General features: G+C 43.7%; 1 protein-coding gene across 3 annotated transcripts in view; it reads left to right on the forward strand.

The window, feature by feature from the left end:
* Positions 1-13,606, forward strand: part of CYFIP2 (cytoplasmic FMR1 interacting protein 2) — a 111,893-nt gene that overhangs the window by 51,958 nt on the left and 46,329 nt on the right. For all 3 annotated transcript variants that reach the window (XM_033095868.1, XM_033095870.1, XM_033095869.1), the window contains 5 exons: positions 1,637-1,713; positions 3,949-4,057; positions 5,889-6,008; positions 11,596-11,795; positions 13,450-13,537. In XM_033095868.1, coding sequence (XP_032951759.1) covers positions 1,637-1,713; positions 3,949-4,057; positions 5,889-6,008; positions 11,596-11,795; positions 13,450-13,537 — 594 coding nt within the window. The remainder of the gene's footprint in view (positions 1-1,636; positions 1,714-3,948; positions 4,058-5,888; positions 6,009-11,595; positions 11,796-13,449; positions 13,538-13,606) is intronic.

Raw genomic sequence — 13,606 nt, forward strand, 5'->3', positions numbered from 1 at the left:
CTCTGATACTTAAAGCGTCCACCTGAATGTGACATATGCCATTGGTCAAAGCAAGTCACATGGCTGTACATCCTTTCAAAGAGGAGCAAGGAAGTGCATGGGCCTACCATGGGCCAGCAAGGAGCAGAAACATGAGGTAAATGGCACAAATGATGACTGAAATATCTCAGTTTTGCCTGCTGGAAATTGGAATGATAATCTCTGCCCTACTTAAGTACATGGGGTTATATAAACATAGAATGAGGCCAATTAGGTAAAACTGCCATACAAATATAAGGCGTTCTTATTTATAAAAGAAAGACATAAGTGTGTTAGGGTAAAGATCACCACCAAATTCATTTGAAAGTTACATATTTTAAAGAAAAGCTAGTAGAAATATTGCTTTCTTTCTAAATCCTCTGATTTCTGTGGGAGTTGAAAATCTTGATGGACCCCAAAGCAAACCTGTCCTCTGTGTCCTGCTTCCTTTCTCTTTCCATCGCCAAACCCTGTCCTGCACCATGAAGGGCCTCGTGTGTATGTGTGGGAATACCCAAGCTTTGTCGACTACCCTACCCACAAACAATGGCCCTTTGGCCTGTCCTGGGCCCTAGGGGTGCACATACCTGCAGGGTAGTTCACCCTCAGAGATGAACCCAGGGAAAAGAGCACGGAGGGCCTGGAAAGGGCTGTGTTCTTCGGGCAAAGATACTCAAAGCTGGTTCTAGAAAAGGAGCATGGGGTATGAGTGGGCACCCCCACTCGGACCCTGCAGCCTCTTTGCCTGGCGGAGGCCCAGTGTCCTTGAAGTTCAAAGTCCAGGGCAGAGGTTATCTGCATACGAGGACAGCACTTATACGCCACTGTGTTTTTGTGCTCAGAATAATACCTGGGGTGTAAAATAAAAGACATGAAAGCTCTTCGCATAAAGAGTTAACTTGGTGGAGCTGAGAATTTGGTGAGAAAGGCATCCAAGATCAACCACTTAAATACAATGTGCTTCCTTTGAAGTTAAACTGCAAACCTGCTTCTGCCACAGCCCCGTCTCTCCACAGCCCTACCCTCGGTCATTTCCTGCTCTTGCCATGTTGGAGGATTGGGGTTTGATTGTCTGTGTCTGATGTGAACTTTCTATTCACCCAAGTGTCACAGTCTGTCACCAGTGTGATGAAACACTGAAATGGCAAGACAGTTCTTTAAAAGCCAAAGATTTTTAAGCAAAATACTTTTAAAAGTTTTAAAATTTCTAATGACCGTCACTTCTTTATTTGCAAAGCAAGGCAAAGGAACATGAAAGGAAAAGACAAGAAAGTCTAGCATGAGAGGTGGTTGGGGGAAGCTGATATGGGTAATTTCAGGATCTGGAGACCTATCTGTTCCGTTCCCCCTGGGCTGGACCCTTGTAACAGCGAGAAGGGGACCAGCAGTTCTTCAACAGCTTTTTGCCTTCTCTGTGCCTAACTGAGGACCTTGAGAGCACGGGACCAGACTTCCCAAACGTTCTTGGCCGTTGAATCTTCTTTTTTTTCTTCTTTGAAGCGTCTTCCCCACAACACATTTTGGGCGGTCCTACCCAACTGCCCTTTTTGAGTTGCCTAAGTTTCTGTGATAAAGCTGGACAGACCACTGGTGACATTTCCTGCTTCCTCTTCACCAGGTGAACCTGTGTTTTGATCAGTTTGTCTACAAGCTGGCAGACCAGATCTTTGCTTACTACAAAGCCATGGCCGGCAGGTATGAGAGCACAAGTTTTCTGTTACAAAGCCTTTCTTCTTTAGCACCTAATTTGGTGATTCCATGAGCCTGGACTTAATGTTAGAATGTAGGAGAAAGGAAAATAGACAGGTACTTTGCTGGACCTCCTGGGGCTTAGAGTCCAGGGGGGAAGACAGACATTAATAAAAACTGATGAATGCACCGTGACAAGGGAGGTTACGTGCTACCTATAAAGGAAAAGTTCCTGGGAATATGGGAATATATGACAGTTAAACCTGAACTAGTCTTTGGGGTGGGGAACTGGAAAGGCTATCCTGAGAAAGTAACATTTGAGTTCGTCTCTGAAGTTGATAGGAGTTAAGTGAAACTAGGTCAAAGATGGGACAGGAAATTATAGGCAAAGGCACGACTTGTGCCAAATCCCTGCGGCAAAAGTATAATAATAATAGCATGCCAAATACCCTATGATGTCATTTATATGTGGATCTGAGAAACAAAACACGAAGAAACAGAACAGAAACAGATTCATAGACACAGAGGAAAAAAACTGATAGTTGCTAGCAGGGAGGGGGTGGGGGGTGGAAAGGGTGAAGTTTTAATAAGAGGTATAACTTCCTCTTAAAAGTTATAAAATAAATCAGCCAGAGATATAGTGCACAGCATAGGGAATATAGTCAATAATAGCATAATAACTTGGTACAATGATAGGTAGTTACTAGACTTACCATGATGGTCATTTCACTAGGGACATAAATATCAAATAACTATGTTGTACACCTGAAACTAATATATTGTATGTATTAGTTGAAAAGTTCAATAATGATACTAATAATAATAGGCCTACCTTTTAGGACTGCTGAGAGGATGAACGTGATTAGTACATATAAATGTCTCACTCGTAGATGGTAAGAGGCGGCAGGCTTCCTGACAAAGCTAGAGAGAAGCTGGAAGAATTAGAGAAAGCACAGGAGGGAAAGAATGATCTATATCTGTGGTGTCCATTAGAAATATAATGCAATTATAAATGTAAGCCGTAAATGTACTTTTTAAAATTTTAGTAGCCATATTTTAAAAAGGAAAAATAAACAGGTAAAATTAATTTTCATAGGATATTTTAAGGTAATCCAGTATATCTAAAAATACTATAATGTCAACATGTAAGAATTAAAAATTATTAAAGAGATGGTTTTCATTTTTTTCTCAGTCTCCCAAGTCGAGAATGTATTTCATACTTACAGTACATCTCAGCTTGGACCCACCATGTTTCAGTTGGTGCTCCGTCGACTTGTGTGGTTGGTGGCTGCTATCTATTAGTGGAGAATGTAGATGTTTTAGATCACGTCACTTTCCTGCTGAAAAATTTTTAATGACTTCCAATTACGTCTAGAAATCATCTCAGCTCTTACTGTGGCTTATGTAGCCCTACATAATCTGGCCCCTAGGCTCACTTTATAAACTCATTTTTGCATCATGATCTCCAGCATGCCCTGCCCTTTATCCATATTGGATAAACATGCCAAGCTAATTGTGCCTGAGAGATTTCTTTCCCCAGATCTTTCCGTTTTTAGCATTTAGGTCTCTGTCCAAAACCTCTCTAGAGCGCTAACACCAAATGGTCCTCTTTGATTATTTTCGGAGCACTTATTACTCGGCAATTTGTGCCTCAGTGTGAAAGCTAATGATGGTACACCTAATTCATAGGGTTGTTGTGAGATTAAAAATGACGGTGCGTTTTGTGTGCGTGTGTGTTGTGTGTGGGTACACCTGATAATAAATACTGTGCAGATGTTTACTATTTGATGTTATTTTATTCCTCTGCTTATTTATTTAGTCTTAGTCTCCCTTCACTAGAATAGAGGCTCCATGAGGACAGGAACTTTGTATCCCTACTAGTTAAAATGTTTCCTATTGGAAACTTTTGGGGTTTTTTGTAAATGAATAAAAGAGGAGAGCAGATCAACTTCTTTATTGCTTGTGTTTAACTTAGAAATTTTGTTTCACATGGTGAGCTCTTGTTGAAAAAAAATTTGAAGAACTTTGCTCTCAAACATAAAAGAAAACTTGTATATATATATATACATATATATATTTATACATATATATATGTGTATATATATATATATATTCAAAATTCATAAGACAGTGTTTCATGGGTAGATCCTGTGGTCTCTTTTAGACCATAGGTGTGGCTGGGCAATTGCAAACCATTCACTGTCATGTTTGCTGGTCTTATTTAACCTTTATCCCTTCCAGTGTCTTGTTGGATAAACGTTTTAGAGCCGAATGTAAGAACTATGGAGTCATCATTCCGTACCCGCCGTCCAACCGCTATGAAACGCTGCTGAAACAGAGACATGTCCAGGTAATGGTGAAAGAATGCCACAGTGGAACGAGCTGGCGAGAATAACTCTGAAGTTAGCAGAGAAATCAGAAACCAGGACTGCATACTGTCTGCCCTGCATATTGTCCCATGTGGACTTCTGAGCGTAGGTGTAAAAGCCTCAGAATCTTACAACAATAAAAAGGCATCAGGCTTCTCTTCCCATCTGCAGCTCACCTCTGGCGAGCAGTGGCCACCAGCGCCTTTGTTTTCCCATCATAAACTGCAGGCCGCTTCCTTCAGTGGGGACTGCCACTCAGAAATGGGTCAATGTGTCCCTGAGCAGGGCTCGAATGCTGACCTAAGTGAAGGAGAGCTGTGGGCCTTTGAAATGGAGCATGTCAGCCTACCCCCAGCATAGGAATTATGATTTGTTTTTGTGGAGGTGGTTTCTGTTAACCTTTTACCCCAGATGTAGAGGAAATGCTGCCAGGAGCTCAAAAATATCCCTGCTTAAAAATGTTAACGTGAGCCAGGCAGACAGAGTGAGAGACGCTCCAGCAGCCTCTGCACCCGACTCCTAAGCCCTGTTGTCAGCCATGCGGTGGTGAAATGGCTTCTATGCGGTGACCTCTGCGTGCTTAGGATGTGGTCCATGGTGTTGGTGGAGACGATGAGGGTGAAGGAGGGCAGAGCCTCCATTGAGGAGAGGAAAGGGGTTACCTCGGAAACCCTGGACGTTCCCACTGCTATGAGAAATCCAACGGAAATGGAGACTTGTAAGAACATTTTCATCTCAATCAACAGCAGGAGCTCAGTGCTTTTCTTTTGGCCTCTCAGAAAATTCTGTCTATTGGTTACCAATGCAGCCGGAATTAGCCACAGGATATTAAATACTGAGGACTTCATGTGTGCACGAGATAGCTATAAGGGGCCTTAGTCAGTGGTAGAAAATTTACCTAAAAAGGCAAGTAGAAAAAAATGAAATAGTTAAGAATAATCGTTGGGCATCTAGCAAAGGGCAGTGCACACAGTAGGTGCTCAATAAATGTTTGTTGCTTGTTGCCGCCTATGTAGCGTCCACGATAATGCACATGTGTACCCCAGTGGAAATTATGTGTTTTCCATCCTGTAACTAGCGCTTCATCCTCCTGCCTTTAGATGCATCCCCATGAAGGCACACAGTAGGACCTTGCTGAGGGGGCTGCTGTTTTCGTGGGACTTGACTTGGGGCACAGGACAGTTGCAGGAAGACCTTCAGGACTAAATTTAAGGATGTCAGCATTGCCCGGGATGCCAGAGCCTGTCCTGAGCCTATTCCTACAGTCCGAATGAATCGTTTTTTTCCCCTCAAAGTTTTACATTCCAAAACTACAGGAAAATAGAAAGAATAATACAGTGAACACACATGTACTCTACAAATTCATGATTATGAATTTTACCACATTTGCTGTACTTTCTCTTTTTTATGTATATGTTTTTTCTCTTACAAATACAGTAAATATAATATAAATGTATTTTAGTATACATAAATAATATATAAACATATAAATAATATATTAAAATACGTATTTTTAAAATACATACTTTTTTTCTTAGCCATTTGAGAGTACGTTGCAGACATCGTGACACTTCACCCCTGAGTACCTCCACATGTATCTCCCAAGAACAGGGACATTCTCTCATAATCAAAATAGAATTGTCCTACTTAGGAAATTTAACAATATTGTTTTCTACAGAGAGTCGCCATTTGTCCCAGTAATGGCCTTTTCTACTTTCAATCCAATTTCTTATAAGTGCATTGCATTTCGTTGTCATGTGTCTATGCAAACCTCAGGTAACTCTCCTCTCTCTCTCTCTCTGTTCCATGCAGCTCTTGGGTAGGTCAATTGACTTGAACAGACTCATTACCCAGCGCATCTCTGCTGCCATGTATAAATCCTTGGACCAGGCTATCAGCCGCTTTGAGAGTGAGGACCTGACCTCCATTGTGGTAAGAGACTGGGGGCCTGTGGGAGTTCCAATCTGGGATTCCTCTGATAGGAGCCTAGCTAGCTGGGGGTTGTTGTGAGACTAGTACTGGGCCAGTTAAAGAGAAGCAGTGAGTCTCTTTCCTATTGGAATGGAACAGGACAATAAGGATCTTGAAATCTCTAGAGATGGCCAACCTTGGGGCACAGCTGCCTGTCCTTTAGGAGTCTACAGATCCGAGCTAGAGGTGAATGGTCCTGTGAAGCTAGGGAAGCATGGGTGTGCAGTCGTACAGGCCCAGGAGGGCTCCGTGCTTGGTTTAATGCTCGGCAGTCGCCATCTTGACATTCTTAATAATTCTTTAATGAGGGGCCCTGCATTTTCATTTTGCACCGGGACCTGCCAATTGTAGAGTTGACCCTAATGCACAATCATAGAACAGGTGTGCTCCCTTCTCCTATTAAACAGCAATGTGAACTTTTCTCTGATAATTCTCTCTCTCTAAGAATTAGAATCAACTTGATTGATCAGTCTTTAAGTAAATCAAAGGAAGACTTTAATACTTTCAAAAGCACATGAGTAGAAGGAATAAGGGAAATAGAAAAACGCCGTTAGATCACCACAGTAATAATTGTTGCTGGCAAGATCCAGCAGTGGGTGCTATAATTAATTAGTGGGCCGAACTTTGAGAAGAATATATTATGATCCCTCTTATTAGGAGATTCCTAGAGTAGCCAAATTCGTAGAGACAGAAAGTGGAGTGGTGATTGCGGAGGAATTGAGAATTAGTATTTAATGGATACAGAGTTTCCATTGAGGAAGATTAAGTTCTGGAGATAGAATGTAGTGATAGTTGCACAACTAAGTGAAAGTATTTAATGCCACAGAACTGTGCATTTTAAAATGGTAAATTTTATGTTATGTATATTTTCCCGCAGTGAAAAATTACTAAAAAAATATTTTGAGGAGAAGCAAGATAGTTGCTTCTTCAAGATATTTATTAACTCCAAAGGGAAGAATACCGTGTTTCCCTGAAAATAAGACCTAGCCGGACAATCAGCTCTACTACGTCTATTGGAGCAAAAATTAATGTAAGACCTGGTATTATATTATATTATACCCAGTCTTATAGTAAAATAAGACCGGTCTTATATAAATTTTTGCTCCAAAAGATGCATTAGAGCTGATTGTCTGGCTAGGTCTTATTTTCAGGGAAACACGGTAGTAACTTTACAGTGGGGAAACCTGGCAGACACCATCTTAACCAAGTATCAAAGGTTAATATCACCAATAATAAAATAGACGCATGTATCTCCTGATATGTATTCTTCTGTGGCATTCTTACCAAAATACATAATCTCAATCTAATTATGAGAAAATAGCACATAAATCCAAATCAAATAACATTAAAAAAAAAAAAACAGCAACAAAAAAGTGAACAATACTTTTCAGAAAGCATCCAGATCATGAAAGACAAAGAAAGATTAAGAACTGTTAGAGATAGGAAAAGACTAGCAGACATGACAACTAAATGCAGTGGAGGATCCTGGATTGAAAGTGAGGACAGAAAAAAGGACTTTTGTGGAAAAACTGGTGAAATTCTAATGTCTGTCATTTAGTTAATAATATGGTACCACTGTTAATTTCCTACTTTTGATCATTGTTCTGTGGTTATGTAAGATGCTTACATTGGTTAAAGTGAGTCAACGATGTGCAGGAACTCTGCTGTTTTCACTTTTGTGTAAGTCTAAAATTATTTCAAAATAAAAAAGTTTTTAAGTAGACAAAGTATTAAAAAAAAAAAAAAGTCATGAAGAACCAGGTCTTTAGAGTCAGAAAGACCTGAACTCCCAGTCCTGGCCCTGCCACTTACTAGCAAATTATCTTCCATAAGCCTATTTTCCCATCTATACAATGAAGGAAATATTAGAATTCACCGCAGAGTGTTGTTGTAAAGATGAAATGAGATTACTGTCTGGAAAGAGCTTTGCATAGTTCCTTGCACTTAATAAATAATAGCTTATGAAAAAAAAGATGAGAGGAACATGGAAATTAGGGGCTGCAATGAAACCTTCTCAGGGTGAATTTTCAGCAATATTTAGTAAGAAGACTTGAATCAACTGCCCCCCTGAAACCTGGGTCACTTACTTTAAGAGACTATAACATAGCAAATGTTCTTCTGGGAGATCTAGTTTTGTAAAAAAAATTTCTCTGTTTATGCCAAAATGTGAGCAGTGACGATTGTCCAAGTGATGGGATTTTCGTTTTCATCTTTTTTTTTTCCTGTATCTTCTAGTTTTCCAATAATGAATGAACATATCTTACAGAATAAACAGGTTTGAGGCATGCATGGGTGTCCATGACCGCTCCCCACCCACCCCTTGAAAGGCACTGAATGTTCTCTTAGCTGAGAACAAAACCAAAACAAGCAGTGAAAGCCCTTCTCAGGTGAGGATGAGAGCCCTCCAGGAGAGTAACCACTTCCTGTGGAGCCGTTGGAGAGGAGACCCCAGGGACGCTCTCTCCTGTGGGGTCAGGGGGCTCCCACTGACCTTGGCTGAGAAGCATCTGCCTCTCCTGAGAAACAAACCAAGGAATGTGCTCCCCTCAGCCCTTCCCTCCACCTTAGCAATGCCATTCTGAGATGAGATGGGAGGCAGCTTGATGCTGAGTTGGGAGGGTTGCAGAGATTTCTTGTCAGTCAGCCTCCTCTGGCCCAGCTGAGCAAATACTCGTAGATTCTTTGAGAGATCTGGTGCTCAGGTTGAGAGATGGCAGCCTGCAGGCTGTGTTTTGTGTAGGCTGCAGAGTGTATTTGAAATTTTGAGCCCACATTTAACATGTGGAAGAATTCTAGTAAAACGACAGAAGCTCTGGCAGCACCAGACCAGCCTTCCCAAATGGCAACAGTTGCCTAGAAATGACAAGACGTCCCCGTCAGCTGAGCTGTGCTCTTTTTGGTTTGCTGCGAGCCCCACCGGCACACCTCATTCACGTGTCTGACCTACCAGGCCTCTCTGTACCTGGGTGTGAGAGCCTGATCTTCTCGCCTACCCGAGGCCACAGAGCTGGGTAACAGTCGCGTGTGGCTGACACTCCAGTTTTCTGGTTGCCTTTGAAGAGCTCTTTGCACTGCTTCACAGAAGTTGCCCATGTGGGTTTTTTATTTCCTCAGTAAACCCACTTTACTGTAGAATGCTGATATGCTTTCAGACGGCACCTGAACCCCTCACAGGGCCTTTCAAACCCTGCACAGCTGGATGCACTGAGCCCTGCCTCCCACAGGCAAGGGCCCTCCTGATGGGAAGGCTAGAAGAACACAGCTGATGGGAAACCACAGTGTGGATTACATAACAAAGAAACACCCCTGTCCTGGTGTTTCTTTGGCAGGAGACGTGGACCTGCATTTCCAGCAGCCCCTATATCAGCAGAATTGAGAACACTGTCCTTCTGTCTCCCTTGTGAGCACTCACATGCATTCGGGAGACTGTTAAAGGCACACAGAACGTTAGAACAGAAATTGTTCCCCGCTTTCTCGTCTGCAGTTATCTTCCCGGTAACAGGGCGACTCGGTGATCTTATAAATAAACTCATTAGCGTTTATTCCTTTTATTACTATCATTTTTCTTTTTTTTACCGATCCTAAGTGAATGGGAACAAAGACACGGTCCAACTCTCTCACCTCCAAGAGACCAAAGCAGAGAGTTGATTCTGTATTTCTGTCCTTCATTTACTTTATGGTGCGTGATGACTGGAAGCTTATTCTTCCAGCTGCCATTCCAGAATGGAAATCCAGATTTTGACCTTTTTTTGACAACTGGCAGGATCTGCCATCACTAAGCCCCCTCCCAAAGTGGCAACAATCAGATGGAGTTAATAGCAGCCCTGCCTCCTTTCTCCGGGCAAGGGCTCTCCAGTGTGCCACAGACTACCCAGCCCCAGGACTCCCTCCTGCCCAGCATGGCTCACTTACCTAACCCAGCTGGCCCCTGCAGCCACTAAAGTCTGCAAGCTTTGATCCAGTTCTATGCATACCCCCAATGGAGAGCCTCAGAATCTGAATTTTAGAGCAGCAAAGCTCCAAGATTGGAAGCATGACCTGGTGCCTCTACCGAACACACTCTGGACCCTAACCAGGGTTAGGGGACCTGTGGCTGATGAGAACAAAACTGAATTCCTGGTGTGGGGCTGCTTCCTATAACTGTGGACAGCTGAGCGCCATGTCTCAGCCACTAAAGCTGGTCCTCTGGCCGTCCCACCTCCTAGTCGTGCTCTGCTGAGCTGCCCTTCCAATGTTCTTTTCGGCTTTTATGTTTTAAAACCATCTTGACTTTTCAAAGGACTTTCTCAGCAGTTGCTTCCTTGTTCCAGACAGCTGTGTCACAGGGGCCAACACACATGGAGTCAGAAGACCTGGATCCACATCCTAAGCCCTGTTGTGTGTGTTCTGTGTGACTTTGGGCAGCTTCCTTAACCTGCCAAGCCGCAGTTTTCCCCTCTATGGAATAGGGACAGTTGTCCCATCTCAAAAGGCAGCTTAACCACAACAGTACGGGAGTGTCCTAAAGCAACACAAAGAGGGCTGCTTTGTCTCTCTGCCGGAGCCTATGCTTTGATTCTTTTCGAGAGCAATGTGAGAAGGGATTAAAGCCAGCCCAAAGGGTTTCGTGCCCCTTTTACTTCCCAGCAAAGGCAGTGTCCTGTTATGTCCGGATAGTACCCACTCTGCTCCCGTTCTCTGCCTAAAGGTGGGATTCCGACAGTCAGGGTGTACAGCTCACTTGGGTCCCTGGTCATTGTGGGGAGATGACAGACTGCTTGCCCATGGCTTGCAGCTGCACCTCTGCCAGTGTGACTAACTCTGTGTGACTGAGGGACCTGCAGTCTAAAGGAGGGGACATTCTGCCCCCAGCTATTTAAAAGCTTCCTATCGGTATTACATGGCGGTTAAGAATGTGACTTTGGAGCCCTATTTCCTGGATTTCAAGCCAAGTTACTTAACTTTTCAAAGCCTCAATTTCTATGTGTGTCAAGTAAAGACAGCAAGTAATATTGACTTTATAGAGTTTTTTCGAGCATTAAATGAGTTAACCCAGATAAAGTGCTTAAAATGCTGCTTGGCACATACTAGGTTGAACCATACAAAGTTAGTAATATTCGATGGTGTTTAACGTAAAATATTAGTAGTCTCATGTGGTCTTATGGTTGCTTTCTGCAGGGCAGAGATACAGCCTCTGGTGATAGCCAGTCAGAACTTTGTTTTACTTAATTGTGGCACTGAGGGACAAGCTTTTTCTCACAATGTGGAAACTGGAAAGCAAGAAGGTGTGCTTTCTACCCAAAGGGGTGCAGACAGGGCATGTGCACATGGTCGGTGGTCCCCTTCCTGGGGCAGTATGCCACCTGTCAGCCATTCCTTTCCCTCCTCAGAAGAAGGGAACGTTGTCACCTGCCACTGCGGGGGTCCCCGTCCCCATGTCGGCAGTTAGTTAGGAGGTTGTCTGTGAGGCTCCCTCCTGCATGACAGGCATTGGTAAGATGAAGTGGTACACACCTGCGAGGCGTGTGTGTGTGAGTCCCCAGCAGCCGTGGGTTCTCTGTCTGGCCAGGAGCTGGAGTGGCTGCTGGAGATCAACCGGCTCACGCACCGGCTGCTGTGTAAGCACATGACCCTGGACAGCTTCGACGCCATGTTCCGGGAAGCCAACCACAACGTGTCGGCCCCCTATGGCCGCATCACCCTGCACGTCTTCTGGGAGCTGAACTTTGACTTCCTCCCCAACTACTGCTACAATGGGTCCACCAACCGGTAAGGGAGTCCTTGTGAAGAAGGGGCTGGGGCGGGTGGGGCAGGGAGCAGCCAGCTGCCTCCTCCAAATGAGGACCAGCATGGGTGTCAGTTTGTTCCTGCAACAGGCATCTCACAGAGCCCCACCTGGGTGCAGGCTCTGTGCTGGAGGTGGGGATGCCAAGGGGAGTCCGCAGACACCTTCCTGCCTCTTGGAGCCTTCAGGCTAGAGGAGGACGCAGGTGATCAAACAGTTGCACAATAAATGTCCTGTTATGAGCAGTGAACTTGGAGATGGGAAGAAAGCCTACAGAGCCGTGAGAGAGAGAACAGCACCACTTGATCCAGTCCGGGAAGTGATTCAAACCTCAAGAGAGGCATCATCCTCTGAGGAAGAATGCTTGAAGGATGAGTAGGAGTAAATAGAGCAAAAAGGCAGGAGAAGAGTATTCTAGGCACAGTTTCAAAGGAGCTAAGAGTCTGGTGAGGGTGGAGCAGATGGGATGGGGAATGGTGCCACGAAAGATAGGGCAGGACGCAGGAGGAAGTGGAACCTGCTCCACAGGCCTGTTAGGATCGAGCATTTATGAACCTTGGAAGAGTTCAAGGAAGGGAAGTGACATGATCAGATGGTACTTTTATGAGGATATCCACGTATGGGACCACATGCGTGCAAACAGGCACACATGTGCAGAGCATATACATGCATGACAAAGTGGAACATGCCTCCTGAAAGGTGCACACAGCTCTGCGCCAGGCACCAAGTTAGAAACAAGACCTAATTCCTTATCCCCACAGAGGTTTAAAACCTGATGGAAGAGGTGAGATGTATTCACATGCAAAACAAATGCATAAAGATGAACAAAAATATATGTGTTTGCAGGTCCTTCAGTATCCTCAGAGCTGTTATTAAATAAGTGTGTATTGAATGAATGGAAGAATTCAAATTACAAATGCACCTGAATCCACACATTTAGCAAGATGTACCTCCCATTCTCTATAGAGATTTGGGAATTTGAATCCTCTTGCACACAAGTTCATAAAACCCTGGCCCACAAGCCACATCTTACCCCCAATTGTTTTTGTACGGCCCGTGAGCTAAGAATCGTATTGACATTTTTTAATGGTTGAGGGGGAAATCCAAAGAAGAATTATAATTTGGTGACAACTGGAAATTATTCGAAATTCATAAAGTTTTGTTGGAACTCAGCCACGCTCATTTGTCTACTATTGCTTATGGATGCTTTCATGCTACCAGCGGAAGCTGAGTGATTGTGACAGAGACCATCTGGCTGGCAAGGATGAAAATATTTGCTATGTGGGCCTTTGCAGAAAGAGTTTACAGAAATCTGTTCTTGAGAAAGCAAACTGGGATTGGGGAGAGACGTGGAGCCCTGGAGAAGGCCCTTTTCAGAACCAGTCTACTCTCACTTTCTTACCTACTGACCTTCTGAGTAGCCACAAACCCTGAGTCAAGCTTGTGAATCTAGATTACAGCTTTCCCATCTATGGAAAGGGGACAGTAGTTGAACGGGAGTGTGTCAGAGGAGTTTATAGGCTACCGTTTAAGAAACAGTGTTGCGCACCTGGTCAGGAAGGGTTCTCACTATATTGTGTCTCCTGAAGAATAATAGTAGGACCCAGTTAACTCCTGTCCCATCTCTTCTTTTGCTAGTTTTGTCCGAACTGCCATTCCTTTCACTCAAGAACCGCAAAGAGATAAACCGGCCAACGTCCAGCCTTATTACCTCTATGGGTCCAAGGTGAGTAGTTTTGCCTATGTCTTATTTCTAAGAGGGCTAGTGAGCAAAAGCAAATAGAAAAATGTTCCC

The sequence above is a fragment of the Rhinolophus ferrumequinum genome, chromosome 24 (assembly GCF_004115265.2).
Source record: "Rhinolophus ferrumequinum isolate MPI-CBG mRhiFer1 chromosome 24, mRhiFer1_v1.p, whole genome shotgun sequence".
Classification (NCBI taxonomy): Eukaryota; Metazoa; Chordata; class Mammalia; order Chiroptera; family Rhinolophidae; genus Rhinolophus; species Rhinolophus ferrumequinum.